At 35.1% G+C, this 24,977-nt stretch overlaps 1 protein-coding gene across 1 annotated transcript; it reads right to left on the reverse strand.

The window, feature by feature from the left end:
• Positions 1-541: 541 nt before the first annotated feature.
• On the reverse strand, positions 542-22,096 carry LOC140150185 (uncharacterized). Its single transcript, XM_072172192.1, has 6 exons — positions 21,911-22,096; positions 21,576-21,694; positions 18,704-18,801; positions 2,738-2,951; positions 2,316-2,390; positions 542-1,143 (listed from the first exon to the last, which is right to left on the reverse strand). Exons 2-6 carry the CDS (start codon positions 21,679-21,681, stop codon positions 1,007-1,009), a joined length of 630 nt encoding a protein of 209 aa, XP_072028293.1. The 5' UTR covers positions 21,682-21,694; positions 21,911-22,096; the 3' UTR covers positions 542-1,006.
• Positions 22,097-24,977: the final 2,881 nt, after the last annotated feature.

A 24,977-nucleotide genomic window follows, 5' to 3' on the forward strand; every position in this document is an offset into this window, starting at 1 on the left:
GTAATACACATTTTATGGCAAATGATTAAAAATTGATATTTTTGATATTTAACAGTAGGCCTACTCGAAGTAAACTGTATAAATCTGATGATTTATACTTAAAATGTATGTAGGTGGGATGAAAAGCCGACGATCAATTAAAAATTTCGACCTTTCGTATTGAAGATATGGATATTAAAAAATTGATATTTTTGATATTTAACAGTAGGCGTACTCGAAGTAAACTGTATAAATCTGATGATTTATACTTAAAATGTATGTAGGTGGGATGAAAAGCCGACGATCAATTGAAAATTTTGACCTTTCGTATTGAAGATATGGATTTTTTTCCCCAAAACACCAAAAAAATTAGGTCTTTGGGGGAAAAAAATCCATATTTTCAATATGAAAGGTCAAAATTTTCAATTGATCGTCGGCTTTTCCTCCCAGCTACATACAATTTAAGAATATATCATTAGATTTATAAAAGTTACTTCGATGACTGTTATATATCAAAAATGTGAAAAATATCAAATTTTAATAATTTGTCAACAAATTTGTATTATATAGTGAATTTAAAAAAATGAAAAATATTTGATATCAGAAAGACATTCTTCGTATTCAGAATGCAATTCGATATGTCTGATGTGCTCACATGTCCCACAAAAAATACTGTCGAAACGCTCAAAACGCTCATTCCAGATCCCTTAATGGAAGATGATCCGATTTATCACATACCCGCTTCAGTCAGTATTTCAATCCCTATATACAAGAGCCAAAAGTGTGCATTTAATATTAAGGCCCCGTATATACCAAGAATAATAAGATAGGTTGCCTTTTTTGGCACATTTTGATTTACAAAACTCAAATAATTTCAGCCATAATATTTCAGGATCAATGATATTAAACATACGAGCTTTCGACTGATACCAATATCTTCACTTTGATGGATAAAAGGTGTTCATGCATGATCATGCATGTGGGGGATGATGTTGTGGATCGAACCATCCTCCTTAAGTCAGCAGGCCTAATTATTAAGAATCGGACAATGTCCTTGAAGTTTCGTCAACATCGTGCTAGGATCAAAGAACAAATTCACACAACTCAGTCTGTTGTCTGTCGTCATATTAGCCACCGCACTTCCGAATAGTTCTAGTCTTTCCCCTATGGTAACAAAAATAAATCAAATCAAACATCAGTGAAAGAATGATGAGAATATGATGAAGTAATCAAAGATATAATGAAGGATTAATCAAATAATAATTAAAACCAAAGTTAAGGCCGTGGTTGAAAATAAGCAGGAACAAGGGCCAGTTTTGTCCATGCTCAACCTATGTATTTTCAGCTCTGTTTCAAAGCATTATCTTCTTGAAGATATTCGTTCAAAGATCAAAATCAGAGGCGTTCCGACAGGTGGCTGGGGCAAGTCTTTTGAGCCAATTTTAGCGTTAAAATTGTCCATTTTCATATTTGTCCCGGTAAAGTCATTTTACATGTTTTAGTACCGGATCAGCCGGACGATTGTAGAGACCCCCCTGGTTCGTCCCGGTACGCCCCTGCCCAAAATAATAACCATTGGTTGGAATTCCGAAAGGTGGTTTAAACCTAGGTTTAGCTAAACCCAGGTTTAAACCTAAGTTGCGTTTCCCGTAGCTGGTTTAAGTTAAACCTGGGTCTAAAGCTGAGTACTAAAGTCGCAAAAGCCGGGTCTAACTTAAACCTGGCAGGGGGTAGGTTTAAGTCCAGGTTTAAGTGCATTTGTCTGCATGCCAACCACTGAAGCCTGCTTGTTACGGAAGCGGACCACTGCAATTCGTGGTATTTGCAACTGGAAAAATGTGCTACAGAACCAATTTTTGGAAGTCATAATAAAAGGATTATGTTCCATAATGAATAGAGAAGAGTTGTGACAATTGTAACCAGAGTTTGAAAGCGGAGGTGATCGGCCAAGCTTGTACACTGCTGCAATCATGGGCATGATCAGTGTTAGATGGTCAGAGACGAGAATGAAACTGTGTAGGCTAGGCACTATAATGAACTAGGCATAAACATTTAAATAAAGGTGGGCCTAGCTTATACCAGAGAAGATGAGAAGATTCTTCTCATCTTCTCTGCTTATACTTAGTAAGAATGTCAAGTGTACAAAATTAACCGTATAATAACTCTTAGATCTGGTCATTTTAAGAGGATCCAATAAACACCAATACTAATGGTTAGGCCTACCCGGGTGGATACCAGTCACTTCGGTACAGCCGCATAACAAGTATATATAAAATAGGCCTATAACAACGTTTTCCTGTATTTTCATTTTCATAATCTGCTCTACTATAGCCTACCTGTTGGTTGATGGTCTCGGAATGGCCCGGTCATCCGTGTCCAGTGCCGCCAAGTGAAAACCAATTTCGGAGGTCCTGAATTCAGATCAAAGAGATAATACATAAACAATATTTCTATTTAAGTGAGTGTCAATTTTGATCGATGAATATAGGTTTGATTATTGTTTCTTTCTGGACATAGAATAATAATAATTATAATAATAATAATAATAAACGCTATTCATATTAAACAGAATGATAAATTGCCAACATTGGTTTTCATTGCAAGTGAACCCAAACTTAACAACAACCAAAAATAATAAAATACAAATAACAAATTCCTACAATCCTAAGGACCAATATTTTGATCACAGCAACATTATGGACCACATAATCTAGGAGGTAATATCACAATTTTACATACTGACACAATAGTAACATACCGTTTATAACTTCCAGTACTTCCCAACCAAATCCTTCAGTAAAAGCTCCAGAGAAAAGTTGATCCGATGATGCATTGGTCTCTTTGTCAGCATCATACAATGGAGTATTAGAGAGAAATACGTTGTAGGAGCCACGAGCTAGGATTTCTTGTACATCAAAGTATCGCCCTCCATTAACATTCATCTTAAAATCAGGTGTTATTGTGTGAAAATCCTGTATAAAATGAAGCATAACGCTCATTCTACAAAATCCGGTGCCAATAGCCTATTTTCCATTCTTTGGTCCATAAAAACTTTGTCGAGCATTTAGGGCATCAAATATGTTGTTTTTCTGGTAGAACTCAACGAGATATACACGGACATATATAGTTTTCCATACTTTGAATGCTTTCTTCAGCCTGATTAACCCTCGCAAAGGCTCAAAAATCGCTAAAAATGCGTTTCCACTGCTCAAGTGTCACATCTAACCATGAATATTTTCTTTGAATAAATGCGATTTCTTTACATATTTGTTGTTTTTTAATTAGATAACCCACCATCATATTGTTTATCAACATTACTTTTTAGTGATTAAAACGTCTTTGTGTAATTCTAAAATAAATTGCACTTTCCACCAAAACGCTGTGAGCTACGTTACCCCTTTTTTAACACACGTTATTGGAAAGAAGTAAAACAGAGGTATCAGTGTAATTTGCGGTTTTTGAAAGGAAACACTCATAGGTTTTTTAAAATCACAGTAAAAATCGTGATGCTGTAGCATTTTTGGCATAGAAATGTTGTAAACATTGAAATTTCGACCGACCATGTTAAGATTGGTGAGCTACGTTACCAGGATTCTATAGTATGCACTTGTATTACATGTACTTCCTAATAATATGTGAAAGCTGCCAGTGGTCAAACACCATTTATATTAGAATTAACCGACATAACCTTCTAACGTTCGCAAATCACATTAAAACATTAAAACCAGTGAACTACGTTACTGTGAGCTACGTTACACACTCCTTTACGCATCTTCAAAACTTCTATGAAATGGTGTATTCTATTTTACATTTCACTCAAGTGATCTTTAGTTTGCTTTTTATAACCTTGGATTGAGTAAAACCAGCCCTTTTTGTAGTCGGTAACGTAGCTCACATTACATTGAGTTATAGTGTTAAAAAACATCATGACTTCCTGAAAGAAAAATATGCAAGTGGTGTTGGCAATTTTTTACATTTGAAAGTAGTGATACATTTACTCTTAAAAAACACAAAAAGCAGGTCTTTTTGAACAACTTTATTTTTTTCTATTTTTTTAGTGGATTGGCACCGGATTTTGTAGAATGAGCGATAAGTTGGTAAAGTAGTTCATCAATATATCTACTGCTGGTATCAGGGCCATAGTTTATTAATAACATTAATCTACTGATATCAGGTAGTATATTAATGTGGTTATCTACTCCTGATATCAGATAGTTCATCAGTAACATTAATCTACTACTGACAAACTGACATCGGGTAGTTTATCAATAACATTAATTTACTGCTGATATCAGGTAATTCGTCAATAATATTAAACTACTGCTGATATCATATGTATGTTAATGCTGTTATCTACTGCTGATATCAGATACTTCATCAATGATGTTATCTACTACTGATATCAGGTGGTTCATCTATAACATAACATTAATCTACTGCTGATATCAGTTAGTTCATCAATGATGTTATCAACTGCTGAGATCAGGTAGTTCATCAATGACACTAATCAACTGCTTATATCAGGTAGTTCATCAATGATGTTATCAACTGCAGGTATCAGGTAGTTTATCAATGATGCTATCTACTGCTGGTATCAGGTAGTTCATCAATAACATTATTATTATCTACTGCTGGTATCAGGTAGTATATCAACAACATTAATTTACTGCTAATACCAGGCACTTCATAAATAACATTATGTTTACAGCTGAGCAACGCATAACGATATGAATTGTAATCTCCTCACAGGATTGTTCTACAGGCTCTTTTTGGAATACACTCAAGGTCTTTGGATTGCTTAATTGAAATACTAGAATGCCACACTGCTGGCGTACTCAAGAATCGGTCTAACATAACCACTGTAAACGACACTCATCTCTTCACTATCAAAGCCAAACCTCTTGAGGGACCTTAGCATAAACAACCTATTGTTGGCTTTTTTAAGCATGTTATTAAACTGGGTGTCCCACTTCAGGTTGTCCTGAAGATAAATATCAGGTAGTTCATCAATTCATCAATGATGCTATCTACTGCTGGTATCAGGTAGCTCATCAATGATGCTATCTACTGCTGATATCAGGTAGTTCATCAATAATGTTATCTACTGCTGATATCAGGTAGTTCATTAATGATGCTATCTACTACTGATATCAGGTAGTTCATCAATGATGCTATCTACTGCTGAAATCAGGTAGTTCATCAATGATGCTATCTACTGCTGATATCAGGTAGTTCATCAACAACATTAATCTACTGCTTATATCAGGTATTTCATCAATGACATTAATATATCTACTGCTGATATCAGGTAGTTCATCAATGATGTTATCTGCTGCTGGTATCAGGTAGTTCATCAATGGTGCTATCTACTGCTGATATCAGGTAGTTCATCAATGATGCTATCTCCTGCTGATATCGGGTAGTTCATAAATGATGCTATCTACTGCTGATATCAGGTAGTTCGTCAATGATGCTATCTACTGCTGATATCAGGTACGTCATCAATAACATTAATATATCTACTGCTGATATCAGGTAGTTCATCAATGACACTAATCTACTGCTGATAGCAGGTAGTTCATCAATGATATTATCTACTGCTGGTATTAGGTATTTCATCAATGATGTTAGCTACTGCTGATATTAGATACTTCATCAATTATGTTATCTACTACTGATATCAGGTGGTTCATCTATAACATTAATCTACTGCTGATATCAGGTAGTTCATCAATGATGTTATCAACTGCTGGTATTAGGTAGTTCATCAATGATGTTATCAACTGCTGGTATTAGGTAGTTCATCAATGATGTTACCAACTGCTGGTACTAGGTAGTTCATCAATGATGCTATCTACTGCTTATATCAGGTATTTCATCAATGACATTAATATATCTACTGCTGATATCAGGTAGTTCATCAATGATGTTATCTGCTGCTGGTATCAGGTAGTTCATCAATGGTGCTATCTACTGCTGATATCAGGTAGTTCATCAATGATGCTATCTCCTGCTGATATCGGGTAGTTCATAAATGATGCTATCTACTGCTGATATCAGGTAGTTAGTCAATGATGCTATCTACTGCTGATATCAGGTACGTCATCAATAACATTAATATATCTACTGCTGATATCAGGTAGTTCATCAATGACACTAATCTACTGCTGATAGCAGGTAGTTCATCAATGATATTATCTACTGCTGGTATTAGGTATTTCATCAATGATGTTAGCTACTGCTGATATTAGATACTTCATCAATTATGTTATCTACTACTGATATCAGGTGGTTCATCTATAACATTAATCTACTGCTGATATCAGGTAGTTCATCAATTATGTTATCAACTGCTGGTATCAGGTAGTTCATCAATGATGTTACCAACTGCTGGGATTAGGTAGTTCATCAATGATGTTACCAACTGCTGGTATTAGGTAGTTCATCAATGATGTTATCAACTGCTGGTATTAGGTAGTTCATCAATAATGCTATCAACTGCTGGTATTAGGTAGATCATCAATGATGTTACCAACTGCTGGTATTAGGTAGTTCATCAATAATGCTATCTACTGCTGATATCAGGTAGTATATTAATTTTGTTATCTACTGCTGATATCACGTAGTTCATCAATATATCTACTGCTGATATCAGGCAGTTCATTAATGATGCTATCTACTGCTGATATCAGGCAGTTCATTAATGATGCTATCTACCACTGTAAACGACACTCAGCTCTTCACTATCAAAGCCAAACCTCTTGAGGGACCTTAGCATAAACAACCTATTGTTGGCTTTTTTAAGCATGTTATTAACTTGGGTGTCCCACTTCAGGTTGTCCTGAAGATAAATATCAGGTAGTTCATCAATGATGCTATCTACTGCTGATATCAGGTAGCTCATCAATGATGCTATCTACTGCTGATATCAGGTAGTTCATCAATAATGCTATCTACTGCTGATATCAGGTAGTTCATTAATGATGCTATCTACTACTGATATCAGGTAGGTCATCAATGAAGTTATCTACTGCTGGTATCAGGTAGTTCATCAACAACATTAATCTACTGCTGATATCAGGTAGTTCATCAATGATGCTATCTACTGCTGATATCAGGTAGTTCATCAATGATGCTATCTCCTGCTGATATCGGGTAGTTCGTAAATGATGCTATCTACTGCTGATATCAGGTAGTTCATCAACAACATTAATCTACTGCTTATATCAGGTACTTCATCAATAACATTAATATATCTACTGCTGATATCAGGTAGTTCAACAATGATGTTATCTACTGCTGATATCAGGTAGTTCATCAATGATGCTATCTACTGCTGATATCAGGTAGTTCATCAATGATGCTATCTACTGCTGATATCAGGTAGTTCATCAATGACATTAATATATCTACTGCTAGTATCAGGTGATTCATTAATGATGTTATCTACTGCTGATATCAGGTAGTTTATCAATGATGATATCTACTGCTGATATCAGGTAGTTCATCAATGATGCTATCTACTGCTGATATCAGGTAGCTCATCAATGATGCTATCTACTGCTGATATCAGGTAGTTCATCAATGACATTAATATATCTACTGCTAGTATCAGGTGATTCATTAATGATGTTATCTACTGCTGATATCAGGTAGTTCAACAATGATGTTATCTACTGCTGATATCAGGTAGTTCATCAATGATGCTATCTACTGCTGATATCAGGTAGTTCATCAATGACATTAATATATCTACTGCTAGTATCAGGTGATTCATTAATGATGTTATCTACTGCTGATATCAGGTAGTTTATCAATGATGATATCTACTGCTGATATCAGGTAGTTCATCAATGATGCTATCTACTGCTGATATCAGGTAGCTCATCAATGATGCTATCTACTGCTGATATCAGGTAGTTCATTAATGATGCTATCTACTGCTGATATCAGGTAGGTCATCAATGAAATTATCTACTGCTGGTACCAGGTAGTTCATCAACAACATTAATCTACTGCTTATATCAGGTACTTCATCAATAACATTAATATATCTACTGCTGATATCAGGTAGTTCAACAATGATGTTATCTGCTGCTGGTATCAGGTAGTTCATCAATGATGCTATCTACTGCTGATATCAGGTAGTTCATCAATGATGCTATCTACTGCTGATATCAGGTAGTTCATCAATGATGCTATCTCCTGCTGATATCGGGTAGTTAGTAAATGATGCTATCTACTGCTGATATCAGGTAGTTCATCAACAACATTAATCTACTGCTTATATCAGGTACTTCATCAATAACATAAATATATCTACTGCTGATATCAGGTAGTTCAACAATGATGTTATCTACTGCTGATATCAGGTAGTTCATCAATGATGCTATCTACTGCTGATATCAGGTAGTTCATCAATGATGCTATCTACTGCTGATATCAGGTAGTTCATCAATAACATTAATATATCTACTGCTAGTATCAGGTGATTCATTAATGATGTTATCTACTGCTGATATCAGGTAGTTTATCAATGATGCTATCTACTGCTGATATTAGGTAGTTCATCAATGATGCTATCTACTGCTGATATCAGGTAGTTCATCAATAATGCTATCTACTGCTGATATCAGGTAGTTCATTAATGATGCTATCTACTACTGATATCAGGTAGGTCATCAATGAAGTTATCTACTGCTGGTATCAGGTAGTTCATCAACAACATTAATCTACTGCTGATATCAGGTAGTTTATCAATGATGATATCTACTGCTGATATCAGGTAGTTCATCAATGATGCTATCTACTGCTGATATCAGATAGTTCATCAATGATGCTATTTACTGCTTATATCAGGTAGTTCATCAATGATGCTATCTACTGCTGATATCAGGTAGTTCATTAATGATGCTATCTACTGCTGATATCAGGTAGTTCATTAATGATGCTATCTACTGCTGATATCAGGTAGTTCATCAATGATGCTATCTACTGCTGATATCAGGTAGTTCATCAATCATCAATGATGCTATCTACTGCTGATATCAGGTAGTTCATCAATAACATTAATATATCTACTGCTAGTATCAGGTGGTTCATTAATGATGTTATCTACTGCTGATATCAGGTAGTTCATCAGTGATGCTATCTACTGCTGATATCAGGTAGTTCATCAATGATGCTATCTACTGCTGATATCAGATAGTTCATCAATGATGCTATTTACTGCTTATATTAGGTAGTTCATCAATGATGCTATCTACTGCTGATATCAGGTAGTTCATTAATGATGCTATCTACTGCTGATATCAGGTAGTTCATCAATGATGCTATCTACTGCTGATATCAGGTAGTTCATCAATGATGCTATCTACTGCTGATATCAGGTAGTTCATCAATGATGCTATCTACTGCTTATATCAGGTAGTTCATCAATGATGCTATCTACTGCTGATATCAGGTAGTTCATCAATGATGCTATCTACTGCTGATATCAGGTAGTTCATTAATGATGCTATCTACTGCTGATATCAGGTAGTTCATCAATGATACTATCTACTGCTGATATCAGGTAGTTCATCAATAACATTAGACTATGCCATATTCGAATTTTGATAAATAAAAAATATGTTATTATTAATCATGATGAACACATCCTGTTGGACTCAAAATTATACTGATGTATAAATTAACAGTAAAATGGTCATAAAGAGTTTATATAATTAGTAACAGAAAAAGTAAAATATACGTAGGCCTCATTGAATACAACATATCAGTACTGAATAATTCTGATTTTGGAATCTACCAGTTTATTGATCGCATAAACAACCTATTGTTGGCTTTTTTAAGCATGTTATTAAACTGGGTGTCCCACTTCAGGTTGTCCTGAAGATAAATATCAGGTAGTTCATCAATTCATCAATGATGCTATCTACTGCTGGTATCAGGTAGCTCATCAATGATGCTATCTACTGCTGATATCAGGTAGTTCATTAATGATGCTATCTACTGCTGATATCAGGTAGTTCATCAACAACATTAATCTACTGCTTATATCAGGTATTTCATCAATGACATTAATATATCTACTGCTGATATCAGGTAGTTCATCAATGATGTTATCTGCTGCTGGTATCAGGTAGTTCATCAATGGTGCTATCTACTGCTGATATCAGGTAGTTCATCAATGATGCTATCTCCTGCTGATATCGGGTAGTTCATAAATGATGCTATCTACTGCTGATATCAGGTAGTTCGTCAATGATGCTATCTACTGCTGATATCAGGTACGTCATCAATAACATTAATATATCTACTGCTGATATCAGGTAGTTCATCAATGACACTAATCTACTGCTGATAGCAGGTAGTTCATCAATGATATTATCTACTGCTGGTATTAGGTATTTCATCAATGATGTTATCTACTGCTGATATTAGATACTTCATCAATTATGTTATCTACTACTGATATCAGGTGGATCATCTATAACATTAATCTACTGCTGATATCAGGTAGTTCATCAATTATGTTATCAACTGCTGGTATTAGATAGTTCATCAATGATGTTATCAACTGCTGGTATCAGGTAGTTCATCAATGATGTTATCAACTGCTGGTATTAGGTAGTTCATCAATGATGTTATCAACTGCTGGTATTAGGTAGTTCATCAATGATGTTATCAACTGCTGGTATTAGGTAGTTCATCAATGATGTTACCAACTGCTGGTATTAGGTAGTTCATCAATAATGCTATCTACTGCTGATATCAGGTAGTATATTAATTTTGTTATCTACTGCTGATATCACGTAGTTCATCAATATATCTACTGCTGATATCAGGCAGTTCATTAATGATGCTATCTACTGCTGATATCAGGCAGTTCATTAATGATGCTATCTACCACTGTAAACGACACTCAGCTCTTCACTATCAAAGCCAAACCTCTTGAGGGACCTTAGCATAAACAACCTATTGTCTCGAGACATCAGGAAAACACAACACCAAAGCAATGATTAGACTCCGCATTGCCCTCCCGATCATGAGGACCATTTATTAAGCTATTTATGACCATTCAACAATTTTATATTCATATACATAAATATAATTGAGATAAATAATGATAAATAATGATATATTTCATAATATAATAATAATATAATAATCATAGCACTTTCATAGCAGTTAAGACATAATATAAATAGTTATTTATCTTCCAATAAATATTATTAATAACACAATACAAGAATTATTGGAAAAATGTGTACAACAAGCCAACCATATAGGCTGGACATGCAAGAATTGACTTCTGTATCACATTTAACCAAATTTCATCTTAAGCAAATACAGATACCTCTTTGGATCAAACAGAGGATTGAATTGGAAAACAATATTTATAACGCAATTATTAAATAAACAGAAATCTCCAAAAGAAGAAACAATGCCAACTCTATCAATGAATTATATCTTTAAATCCCTATATAAGCTGGTAATTATTGAAAAGTGAGCCAAAATTTACTATAAAATAATATTAATAAATGAAATAATCCACTGACAAAAACAATCAAGCCAAAAAGATACTTCAAATAAGCATAAATTACTCTTACATAAAGCGTAGTAGAAAGTGGAGACAATCTACTGATGAGATTCTTCAGGATTTGAAGAAACTCCAGACAAAGCAGCATAGTAGAAAGTGGAGACAATCTACTGACGAGATTCCTCAGGATTTGAAGAAACTCCAGACAACGCAGCGTAGTAGAAAGTGGAGACAATCTACTGACGAGATTCCTCAGGATTTGAAGAAACTCCAGACAAAGCAGCATAGTAGAAAGTGGAGACAATCTACTGACGAGATTCTTCAGGATTTGAAGAAACTCCATACAAAGCATTTATTAAGCCAGCACAAAGCGTAGTAGAAAGTGGAAACAATCTACAGACGAGATTCTTCAGGATTTGAAGAACTCCATACAAAGCATTCATTAAGCCAGCACAAAGCGTAGTAGAAAGTGGAGACAATCTACAGACGAGATTCTTCAGGATTTGAAGAACTCCATACAAAGCATTCATTAAGCCAGCACAAAGCGTAGTAGAAAGTGGAGACAATCTACAGACGAGATTCTTCAGGATTTGAAGAACTCCATACAAAGCATTCATTAAGCCAGCACAAAGCGTAGTAGAAAGTGGAGACAATCTACAGACGAGATTCTTCAGGATTTGAAGAACTCCATACAAAGCATTCATTAAGCCAGCACAAAGCGTAGTAGAAAGTGGAGACAATCTACAGACGAGATTCTTCAGGATTTGAAGAACTCCATACAAAGCATTCATTAAGCCAGCACAAAGCGTAGTAGAAAGTGGAGACAATCTACAGACGAGATTCTTCAGGATTTGAAGAACTCCATACAAAGCATTCATTAAGCCAGCACAAAGCGTAGTAGAAAGTGGAGACAATCTACAGACGAGATTCCTCAGGATTTGAAGAAACTCCAGACAAAGCATTCATTAAGCCAGCACAAAGCTTAGTAGAAAGTGGAGACAATCTACTGACGAGATTCCTCAGGATTTGAAGAAACTCCAGACAAAGCAGCATAGTAGAAAGTGGAGACAATCTACTGACGAGATTCCTCAGGATTTGAAGAAACTCCCAACAACGCAGCGTAGTAGAAAGTGGAGACAATCTACTGACGAGATTCCTCAGGATTTGAAGAAACTCCAGACAAAGCAGCATAGTAGAAAGTGGAGACAATCTACTGACGAGATTCCTCAGGATTTGAAGAAACTCCAGACAACGCAGCGTAGTAGAAAGTGGAGACAATCTACTGACGAGATTCTTCAGGATTTGAAGAAACTCCAGACAAAGCGGAGAGTAGCATAATTTGACATACTTTTATTGAAGCATCTTTGACAAATGAGATAACTGATTTACCCTTCCAGCTGCTGGGAGGGTGGGTGGGATTTTTTGGTCCAGCATGATCGGAGGAGCAAATGCAAGTGACTTACTAAGAAAGGTGTGAACACAACAAAAGAAATGGAATTAAAGCAGAGACCTGATTGGCTGCACCCCACTAAAGTGCCATATGAATGGCCAAGAATCTGGGATTGTTGCTATAACAACACAACAACCTACATCATTCCAATACCATGACCCAAATCAATAGCATAAACTTTCAAGAGGACTTGATATGGCTCAAGTGGAACTGATAGGATAATTGTCCAGACTTGGCTGCACATGAATGCCCAAGTTTCCCTGATGCTGAGACAATCTGGTTTTTAAAAGATTTTCAACTTTGAAAAACGTCATTGTTGGCTTTTTTAAGCATGTTATTAACTTGGGTGTCCCACTTCAGGTTGTCCTGAAGATAAATATCAGGTAGTTCATCAATGATGCTATCTACTGCTGATATCAGGTAGCTCATCAATGATGCTATCTACTGCTGATATCAGGTAGTTCATCAATAATGCTATCTACTGCTGATATCAGGTAGTTCATTAATGATGCTATCTACTACTGATATCAGGTAGGTCATCAATGAAGTTATCTACTGCTGGTATCAGGTAGTTCATCAACAACATTAATCTACTGCTGATATCAGGTAGTTCATCAATGATGCTATCTACTGCTGATATCAGGTAGTTCATCAATGATGCTATCTCCTGCTGATGTCGGGTAGTTCGTAAATGATGCCATCTACTGCTGATATCAGGTAGTTCATCAACAACATTAATCTACTGCTTATATCAGGTACTTCATCAATAACATTAATATATCTACTGCTGATATCAGGTAGTTCAACAATGATGTTATCTACTGCTGATATCAGGTAGTTCATCAATGATGCTATCTACTGCTGATATCAGGTAATTCATCAATGATGCTATCTACTGCTGATATCAGGTAGTTCATCAATGACATTAATATATCTACTGCTAGTATCAGTATCAGGTGATTCATTAATGATGTTATCTACTGCTGATATCAGGTAGTTTATCAATGATGATATCTACTGCTGATATCAGGTAGTTCATCAATGATGCTATCTACTGCTGATATCAGGTAGCTCATCAATGATGCTATCTACTGCTGATATCAGGTAGTTCATCAATAATGCTATCTACTGCTGATATCAGGTAGTTCATTAATGATGCTATCTACTGCTGATATCAGGTAGGTCATCAATGAAGTTATCTACTGCTGGTACCAGGTAGTTCGTCAACAACATTAATCTACTGCTTATATCAGGTACTTCATCAATAACATTAATATATCTACTGCTGATATCAGGTAGTTCAACAATGATGTTATCTGCTGCTGGTATCAGGTAGTTCATCAATGATGCTATCTACTGCTGATATCAGGTAGTTCATCAATGATGCTATCTACTGCTGATATCAGGTAGTTCATCAATGATGCTATCTCCTGCTGATATCGGGTAGTTCGTAAATGATGCTATCTACTGCTGATATCAGGTAGTTCATCAACAACATTAATCTACTGCTTATATCAGGTATATACTTCATCAATAACATTAATATATCTACTGCTGATATCAGGTAGTTCAACAATGATGTTATCTGCTGCTGGTATCAGGTAGTTCATCAATGATGCTATCTACTGCTGATATCAGGTAGTTCATCAATGATGCTATCTACTGCTGATATCAGGTAGTTCATCAATGATGCTATCTCCTGCTGATATCGGGTAGTTCGTAAATGATGCTATCTACTGCTGATATCAGGTAGTTCATCAACAACATTAATCTACTGCTTATATCAGGTACTTCATCAATAACATTAATATATCTACTGCTGATATCAGGTAGTTCAACAATGATGTTATCTACTGCTGATATCAGGTAGTTCATCAATGATGCTATCTACTGCTGATATCAGGTAGTTCATCAATGATGCTATCTACTGCTGATATCAGGTAGTTCATCAATAACATTAATATATCTACTGCTAGTATCAGGTGATTCATTAATGATGTTATCTACTGCTGATATCAGGTAGTTTATCAATGATGCTATCTACTGCTGATATTAGGTAGTTCATCAATGATGCTATCTACTGCTGATATCAGGTAGTTCATCAATGATGCTATCTACTGCTGATATCAGGTAGTTCATCAATGATGCTATCTACTGCTGATATCAGATAGTTCATCAATGATGCTATTTACTGCTTATATCAGGTAGTTCATCAATGATGCTATCTACTGCTGATATCAGGTAGTTCATTAATGATGCTATCTACTGCTGATATCAGATAGTTCATTAATGATGCTATCTACTGCTGATATCAGGTAGTTCATCAATGATGCTATCTACTGCTGATATCAGGTATTTCATCAATCACCAATGATGCTATCTACTGCTGATATCAGGTAGTTCATCAATAACATTAATATATCTACTCAGCTCTTCACTATCAAAGCCAAACCTCTTGAGGGGCCTTAGCATAAACAACCTATTGTTGGCTTTTTTAAGCATGTTATTAACTTGGGTGTCCCACTTCAGGTTGTCCTGAAGATAAATATCAGGTAGTTCATCAATGATGCTGTCTACTGCTGATATCAGGTAGCTCATCAATGATGCTATCTACTGCTGATATCAGGTAGTTCATCAATAATGCTATCTACTGCTGATATCAGATAGTTCATCAATGATGCTATTTACTGCTTATATCAGGTAGTTCATCAATGATGCTATCTACTGCTGATATCAGGTAGTTCATTAATGATGCTATCTACTGCTGATATCAGATAGTTCATTAATGATGCTATCTACTGCTGATATCAGGTAGTTCATCAATGATGCTATCTACTGCTGATATCAGGTATTTCATCAATCATCAATGATGCTATCTACTGCTGATATCAGGTAGTTCATCAATAACATTAATATATCTACTCAGCTCTTCACTATCAAAGCCAAACCTCTTGAGGGACCTTAGCATAAACAACCTATTGTTGGCTTTTTTAAGCATGTTATTAACTTGGGTGTCCCACTTCAGGTTGTCCTGAAGATAAATATCAGGTAGTTCATCAATGATGCTATCTACTGCTGATATCAGGTAGCTCATCAATGATGCTATCTACTGCTGATATCAGGTAGTTCATCAATAATGCTATCTACTGCTGATATCAGATAGTTAATCAATGATGCTATTTACTGCTTATATCAGGTAGTTCATCAATGATGCTATCTACTGCTGATATCAGGTAGTTCATTAATGATGCTATCTACTGCTGATATCAGGTAGTTCATCAATGATGCTATCTCCTGCTGATATCGGGTAGTTCGTAAATGATGCTATCTACTGCTGATATCAGGTAGTTCATCAATGATGCTATCTACTGCTGATATCAGGTATTTCATCAATCATCAATGATGCTATCTACTGCTGATATCAGGTAGTTCATCAATAACATTAATATATCTACTGCTAGTATCAGGTGGTTCATTAATGATGCTATCTACTGCTGATATCAGGTAGTTCATCAATGATGCTATCTACTGCTGATATCAGGTAGTTCATCAATGATGCTATCTACTGCTGATATCAGGTAGTTCATCAATGATGCTATCTACTGCTGATATCAGATAGTTCATCAATGATGCTATTTACTGCTTATATCAGGTAGTTCATCAATGATGCTATCTACTGCTGATATCAGGTAGTTCATTAATGATGCTATCTACTGCTGATATCAGGTAGTTCATCAATTATGCTATCTACTGCTTATATCAGGTAGTTCATCAATGATGCTATCTACGGCTGATATCAGGTAGTTCATCAATTATGCTATCTACTGCTTATATCAGGTAGTTCATCAATGATGCTATCTACTGCTGATATCAGGTAGTTCATCAATGATGCTATCTACTGCTGATATCAGGTAGTTCATCAATGATACTATCTACTGCTGATATCGGGTAGTTCATCAATAACATTAGACTATGCCATATTCGAATTTTGATAAATAAAAAATATGTTATTATTAATCATGATGAACACATCCTGTTGGACTCAAAATTATACTGATGTATAAATTAACAGTAAAATGGTCATAAAGAGTTTATATAATTAGTAACAGAAAAAGTAAAATATACGTAGGCCTCATTGAATGCAACATATCAGTACTGAATAATTCTGATTTTGGAATCTACCAGTTTATTGATCGCGAAAGCCCGAGTACAAAATCCACTTGGAAAGCCAGCAAACAGAGGGAGTACGGTGACTGAAAAGATCAGATGTGAAAATCCATCAATTGCACACAAATTAATTCAAATCAGAGTTTCATGCTTAAATGTAATAGCCAAAGTATACAAAATGGGGCAAGTGGACTACGGAGAAGTCTGCAATTAATAACAATAACATTAGATGGATGCATTAAAATGGATTCTGGTGCAATTACTGGCTGGTTAACCCTGTTGCTATCGTAATTAGATTTACTACTTGAATATAGGACTGCGTTAAATGTAATTGGTGCATTAAAGCAATACCATTTTACTTTCATAGAACCGACAATTTTTAACATTTCTCAATTTCGTTAATCTAAAGCCAAAAACATAAAACGTAAAAGCTAGCCAAATTGCCACGACAGTAATTCACTTTATTTATTTTTTTGCGTTCAATATGAACAATATTTTTTATTAATGAATTCTAAATAAATAAGGAAATAACATGCATTATTAATTTTCAGTAGTATTAAAAATAATGTTTGTTTTGATTTTGGGTTTGTTTTTCGGCCATAGACCCTGGAATTTTGTTCTGCTTGATGCGCACTGCACGGTTAAATTCGGCCTAAATTATATTACTTGGCATGCAACAAATTTGATAGCCACCCAGCAAACACAAAACGTTTTTGACATCATTCGCAAAAGGTTATAAAATGTTGTCAGAAAACGTTTAAATGTCGGGTTATATAAAGGGTATATTAAGAGTATAAAACGTTTTCATAACCTTAAAAAACATTTATTGATAATCTACTGCTCAGCAAACAAAAATGTTTTACAGAAAACGTTTAAATGTCGGGTTATATAAAGGGTATAAAAACGTTTTAATAACATTCCAAAAACATTCTTGAAAACTTGATACAGAACATTCTAAACAGAATATTATTTTGGGGTTGAAAAAATATTTTGCGAAAAATGTTTGCCCAAAATATTTTCAATAACGTTTTAAAAACGTTTTCATGACCTTTATGACCTTTTGAAAAAAAACGTTTTAAGAACATTTCTGTGTTTGCTGTGTTCAAATATTTTAACATAATATTATTTAAGTATTTACACAATATTTGGCAAAAATGTTTGCAAAAATAGTTTACAATAACATTTTTTGAAAACATTTAAAAATATTGTTGTAGTGTGTTTTCATACAAAACGTTATCATGACCTTTATATAACCCGACATTTTAATGTAAAACGTTTTTACATAAACCAAAAGCCAAAATATAACTTATTTAAAACGTTTTTAAAACGTTTTTGTGTTTGCTGGGCACCCACAAATATGGTAAAAATGACCCAACTTGTTTTCTAGTCCCTTTAGATAACTTTGGAACCCAAGCATTATTAAAAAATCAACCATCAGGTATTCAGAGGCATTAAACATATGTATTACTCGATCATGTTTTATATACGAAGGAAATATTATGCCGTTGCATTTTTGCGCTTGATATTTTACATAACACGCATAGATACTGCCATATATACCGTACCTCTAGTCGTAGTTTGTGCCTTACTTCCATTTCAAATGTCTTCACAAAATCGCTCACAGTTTTCTCGACCGAGTCCAGTGCGTGAAATTTCGTCCTCCCTGTTTATGTTTGTCCATAGTTATAAATTGAGAAAAAACATATAGGCCCTACGTGGTATAAATTAGCCATATTGAATTTCATTTGGAATGACACGCTCGTTTAACCCCATTATGGACAATTATATTTAGCAGATTATTGTAATTTCTCGTGCGCATTTTGTCCCATGCAGTGTAGTGATGTCATATTTTGCTCGACTTCCGAAAATCTGCAAAGCATGCAAAATCGGCCTATTTCAGCCAATGTGCTTCTCCGCCGCCCGGTCATTTGTAATTTGAAAATGTTCAAATTCCATAAATAAAACAATCAATTGGATCTCTAAAGCGCCTTTTACAAAGTAGACAAGACACTTTCGCAGAATAAAACCTGCAGCAAAGTAGTAGTAGTAGACTAGTTAATTTAAGAACCAAAATGGGTGCACCAATAGACAAAAATCTGTATACTATTAATGTGAATGAGATACAGCCAGTAGTCAGAAACAGAGAGATAGAAAGTTTCGCGTTTGAAGGAGTCTAAAATTGTATTCTTCGTCTTTTAAACAGTTAACACTTTAAGGCCCCATGTCGCATGGGGGAAATGGGAGATCACACAAAAACAGCCAGATTTTCTAAAATAACGACAAAATCTGTTAAAGGGGCACTTCCTGATCCACAGCCTCATCCCCCACTTTTCTCAAAAAAAGTTGAGATTTTTATATCACTGGAAACCTCTGGCTACATAATGTTTATGTACAAAATATTTCTTGCAGATTAATTCGTTTAGCAAAGATATCGTGAAATTTGAATTTCGTTCTGGTGCACCAGAACGAAATTACAACGTATTGTCTATGGAGCAGTGTGTAATACACATAATCATGCATAACTCGCAAACGCAATATCGGAATCAACTGAAATTTTGGGAATATGCTTTTTTCGTGGATATGTACTGAAAAATGGCATAAAAAGAGGATGCTAGGATCCTTTAAAACAGGCTGCTGAATTCTGCAAAATTGTGAAAAATGAGGAGAAATGCTGCTAAATATGTGTGATTTACCATTTCCCCCCACGTGACCTGGGGCCTAAAAAATGAAATCCTTCAAATCCTACAAAAGAAGAAGTGTTGGACTATTCCATTTGAATTCCATACTCCCCACCCGGCAAGACATCTTCCACACAGGGAGTGTGAATATCAAATGGAGTTGCCTGAATGGGTGACTACATTTGATATCTACACTCCTGTGTGCAAGATTGACGTCATGACCTCCATCTATAGAGGGTGTAAGGATTTTAACTGGGACAGCCCATTGGCTGCATTTCACACATATACGCTGGCGAAGTTACGCAATAATCGGATTAACTACCCATAGCAATAGGTGAAAACAATTTTTGAATATACCGCGCTGCACTGATACTTTCACGCGGTACCTCTGCATTGAACCATATCATGCTGATCACTTGCACCTGTAAGATTAGTATCTTTGAAAAGACCAGTATTGTGTTCAATCTATGATTGCAGACATACACAGGTGATTAGTTCAATCTGCTTGTAGTGCAGCGCGATATGTTCAAAATTGTTTTCACCTATTGCTATGGTAGTTAATCGGATTTATTACGTAACTTCGCCAGCGTATACAGGTAAGCTGCTAAATCACATTGTATAAGCACATTGTGTACTTTGGAACTGTGGAGCAAATTTGATTTAAATTTCCCGCTTTTTTTTTCTCAAAGTCCGCAAGTAATAGGCGCGTTCTCGTTAAGAAACTTCAATCCGGAATCAATTCTATTTTTTTGACGCCAGAGGAAAAAAGCCTGGGAAAAAAGCACTTGGAATTCCAGAAAAATGCATGTGAAGTTTTAATTTTACATTGAACCCTATGCAAAATATAAAAGTTGGAGCCAAAATTGAGCTATATCCTACACATTTGCTGCCTTGAGATTCCAGTGGTTGAAAATATGAGCGATTTCGAATACCCCCCCCCCTTTTTTTTTAAAATTTCGACCAAAATATAGCTCTGAAAGAACTATGATTTGGTACAAGTAATTTCAGCTCCAAAAGACTCATAAATTTTTGAAAAAGAAAGCCAAGAAAGGCCCTTGATTTTGATTGATTGCAGCTCCAAAAGACCTTTTACTTGGACAAATCCTCTGAAACCGTATAGCATGCAATAATATTTTGGTGATCAATGCCGTCAAACGCTTTAGAAAAAACTAGGAACATTCCAAGTGTGGTTTTGTTTCTACGGTGTATGCCTATAATGTAGTGGTTTGATCTAAATCTGAATTGCTTATCATTCGATATTACGAAAGTATTATAATTAACACCAGGGCCGGATTACTTACCATTTGGCCAGATGGACGCGAGCCCAGGTCCCCAATTTTTTTTGGGCCCCCAAAATTGCCCTGTGCGTCTTTTTTAGCCCCAAAAACACCATGTCCATGTTTTAGAACAAAATTATGTAAAATTGCACAACTTTAGTTTGCGCACTTCTCGCGAACTGGCCCATTATAAAGCAAAATGGGCTAAAATAGTCTGAAATTAAAATTGTTTTCGAGCGCATTCTAGTAAAATCTATGCTAGTCTGCTTCTCAATTGTTACATGCTCCCATGCACCGCCACTGTTGATCTTATACAAAAACCAAAACTTGGCCACTTGCGTGCACATGCCGCCTTTACGGTGGGTTTGGGCCTCCAAATTTAGGCCTGGCCCAGGGCCCCCAAAAAGTTAAATCCGGCCCTGATTAACACATCTGTCGAACACAACCTTTCAAATATAGATGTATTAGCATGTAAAACTAACCTTGCAAGTAAAGTTGATCTGCTTTTGAGTAATCTGGCTTTCCTTTTCGCCAAACAATTGTCGGATCATCCATATACATTCGAATTGGAGTGTCTTTTTCTGCCATTTTTGCATGAGAACTGTGAGTAAACAGAGTTAATCATACTTTTCTTTCAAAAACGCGGACACATATTTTTTTCAATAAGACTCAATAATCATGATATTAAAGTAGGTCTAGTCATTCAACACACGAAATATGAACCAAGCAATATCAAAACAATTTACAAAACATACCTAACAAACACTCCCATGTTCTTTCTTCACTGAATTCATAACAAAAATCATATTTAACCTACCCTATATTATTGCATTATTCACAAAGCGAGTTTTTCATCAATCCACCAAGATGATGCCAGATACCAACGACTCAAGTCCAGATATGTAGGGCGACTATTGTAAACCGAGGCTAAAATTTAGGTATTTGTAGTCTGAATGCTCTAAAATATTAAGTTGATTTGCACCGATGCCAAATACGAATGCTTATACACAACAGTTGATTTGCAACGATGCCTTCGTAAATCCATGGGTAATTTAAAGGTATGATATTCACCTTAAGGTTGGTCTGAACCCTGGAATTATGGAAACTTTCGGGCCTCATAACTTCTAAATTGTTGGTCTAAAGTATATAAAAGTATACATAATTAGAATGGCAAAGACTTGATAAGTTCATCTGTGAGGTCAAATTTGGGCCAAAATGCCATTTTTGGCCCAAAATCCCAAAAATAACGGTTTTTGGCCTACTTCTTTTTCCAACAAAAAAAAGCCCGATTTTGGCCCAAATTTCAAATAATTTTGGTGAAATTGGTCGAAATTCAAAAAAATTAAAAAACGGGTCCTAGATATTTTGATCTAGTTTTTAAAACTTAATAACAAAACAATTTTGGCCCAAGAATTTTTTTGTTAGGATGCACGAAAAAGAAGTGGACCAAAAACCGTTATTTTGGGATTTTGGGCCAAAAATGGCATTTTGGCCCAAATTTGACCTCACAGATGAACTTATCAAGTCTTTGTCATTCTAAATATGTATACTTTTATATACTTTAGACCAATAATTTAGAAGTTATGAGGCCCGAAAGTTTCCATAATTCCAGGGTTCAGACCAACCTTAAGGCGGGTGGGGGGGGGGGAGCATGACCTGCAGTGTGTGTTTGCACTCAAGTACTGAGACAAATATAGCTGACACACAAGAGGAATGGGATGGGTTATAGGAAATCCCAAGGCTAGAGAATTATAAAGGGTGTCATTTCTGCCCCTCTTGGTTGGAGGAAAATGGCGAAAACATTCGTTTTGATCAATTTAAAAATAGTTTTTGTGCATATTTTTCGAGGGAATCTGTTGTGGAATATTATTATTTTACTCACGGTTCTGTCGATTTTGCGATTCAGGTATTAAGGTAAAAAAGGGAGGTTTATTTCCCTTTCCATATTTAGGCACATATCTCGATAGACACATTTCACGAACGTGCATTATTAAATTACGAACTTCTTAGAATCTCCTATAACATTCACATATGTTACGTTTCACACTGTTTATGTGAATTATGAAGATCACACAACCTTTTGAAAAGTGAATTAGCATTAGCACCACCTTAAATCTTTGATGGCGTTGTCCTTTTCCAATCTATCAGAAATGATATAATGCATCTAATAGTTGCACACCTTTTTATGAAGGTCACATGTCATCTTCATAATAAACTTAATCCCATTTTTGTCAGTGCACCAAATTATAGTCATCGGATGAATGGTCTTCAACTGACCCAGTTTCTTTTTTCTTTTTCTTTTTTGACACACTTACTTTATCTTATCTACAACTTTGCTGAAACTAATATGGCCTTGAACTTTGCAAGTTACAAACAATAAAGTAGAAATTGTGCAACAGCAATATTGTGCCACACAATTACTTTATCTACAACATTGCTGAAAGAAACATACCATGCATACACACAATGAAAGAAGAAATTGTGCAACAGCAATATTGTGCCACACAATTACTTTATCTACAACATTGCTGAAAGAAACATACCATGCATACACACAATGAAATATTGTTTTCATGTTTTTGAATGTTTTATTCTCATAAGAGTATTTACATAAACTATTAGCAGTTATACTCATAAATATACAAGTTTTGTTCATTATTCATACACCAAATATCATTAGCAAAGTAATTATCATACACTTGCTATTTTATTTGGAGAGTTGCTTTCCATTGAGCATTTGGGTTTTCTTTTTTGTAATGGAATTGATAAATATATGAATCGTCACCATCAGTAACATCTGAAGTGGTCACGTACAGTTCACAAAACTTAAAAGCCAGCTTTGCCCCCCCCCCCTCTCCGCTACCCACATTATTTTGGTCATTTTACAGAAGTGTTTGTGAGCATTTTTGTGTTTTATTACTTTATTAGTCAGATAATAACCAAAATGGTAGAACATATTAGTCAGATAATAACCAAAAATCATCAAAAAACTGTTGAATTAGTTTCAACTGTGGTATACCACGTTTGAGACCAATTCGACAGTTTTTTGACGATACCTTCGGAAATACACCGATTTAGAACATCTAATTTCAGTATGATAATGAGAAAAATAGGATCTCTCATTTGATATCTATTTATTACATTAATATCATTAATAAAAACACTGTAGACTATATTAATTATGATTATCACACTGTATAAATGTCAGTAATTCCGTAAGGAATTAGCCCCATTTACAAGAAACATTTACATATTCTTTTTGCATGAATGCTTGAAAGGGACGACATTTTGTTATACATCAATTTTAAAGAATTCCATTTTCCAAGTATATCAGGTCACCTTCCTTTAATATTACCACTCATTATTACACTGCATGAATCTGCCTTTGTTGGTAGTCAACATTCTTCACAATGCAAGCTGCAACCCTGTATTGCAAGCTTGCATTGCATCAATGCATACAGGCAATGTAAAATGAACAAACCTTGACCTTGCATTGCAAAAAATAAACTATTTCATTCAAGGGCAGAGTAATGGTTATTTCTGAAGTCTGAAGTATATAAAACTATACAATTTTGGAATGGAAACAAGTCGTGTAAGCTTTATATGGTAACATCAGATTTAAACAAAATTGTTTAGTTTTTTAAAAAATCACAAAAATACACTTTTTTGCCCAAAGTTTTTGTGACAACATACAAAAAAAAATCAGGAGAAAATTTGTTTTCATTAAGCGTTTCATACATTAGAGACATGAAATCAGGGTTTTTTTATTTATTTTTTGGAAATTTGCCTCATTTTTCAAAATATTGAAAAAAAAAACACATGTGAAAAAAAGCAATTTTGTCAGTGAAATAATGATTTTTCCATATGAAGATTGTTCAGGTTGG

The sequence above is a fragment of the Amphiura filiformis genome, chromosome 1, assembly GCF_039555335.1.
Source record: "Amphiura filiformis chromosome 1, Afil_fr2py, whole genome shotgun sequence".
Taxonomy (NCBI): Eukaryota; Metazoa; Echinodermata; class Ophiuroidea; order Amphilepidida; family Amphiuridae; genus Amphiura; species Amphiura filiformis.

Excerpts from the sequence above, each read along its gene's own strand:
- LOC140150185 (XM_072172192.1), bottom strand. The coding sequence starts at position 21,681 with ATGGCAGAAAAAGACACTCCAATTCGAATGTATATGGATGATCCGACA. Across the intron at positions 2,952-18,703 it reads GGCACAAACTACGACTAGAG|GATTTTCACACAATAACACC; the intron begins GTACGGTATATA and ends CATTTTATACAG. Across the intron at positions 2,391-2,737 it reads AGTACTGGAAGTTATAAACG|GACCTCCGAAATTGGTTTTC; the intron begins GTATGTTACTAT and ends ATCTGAATTCAG.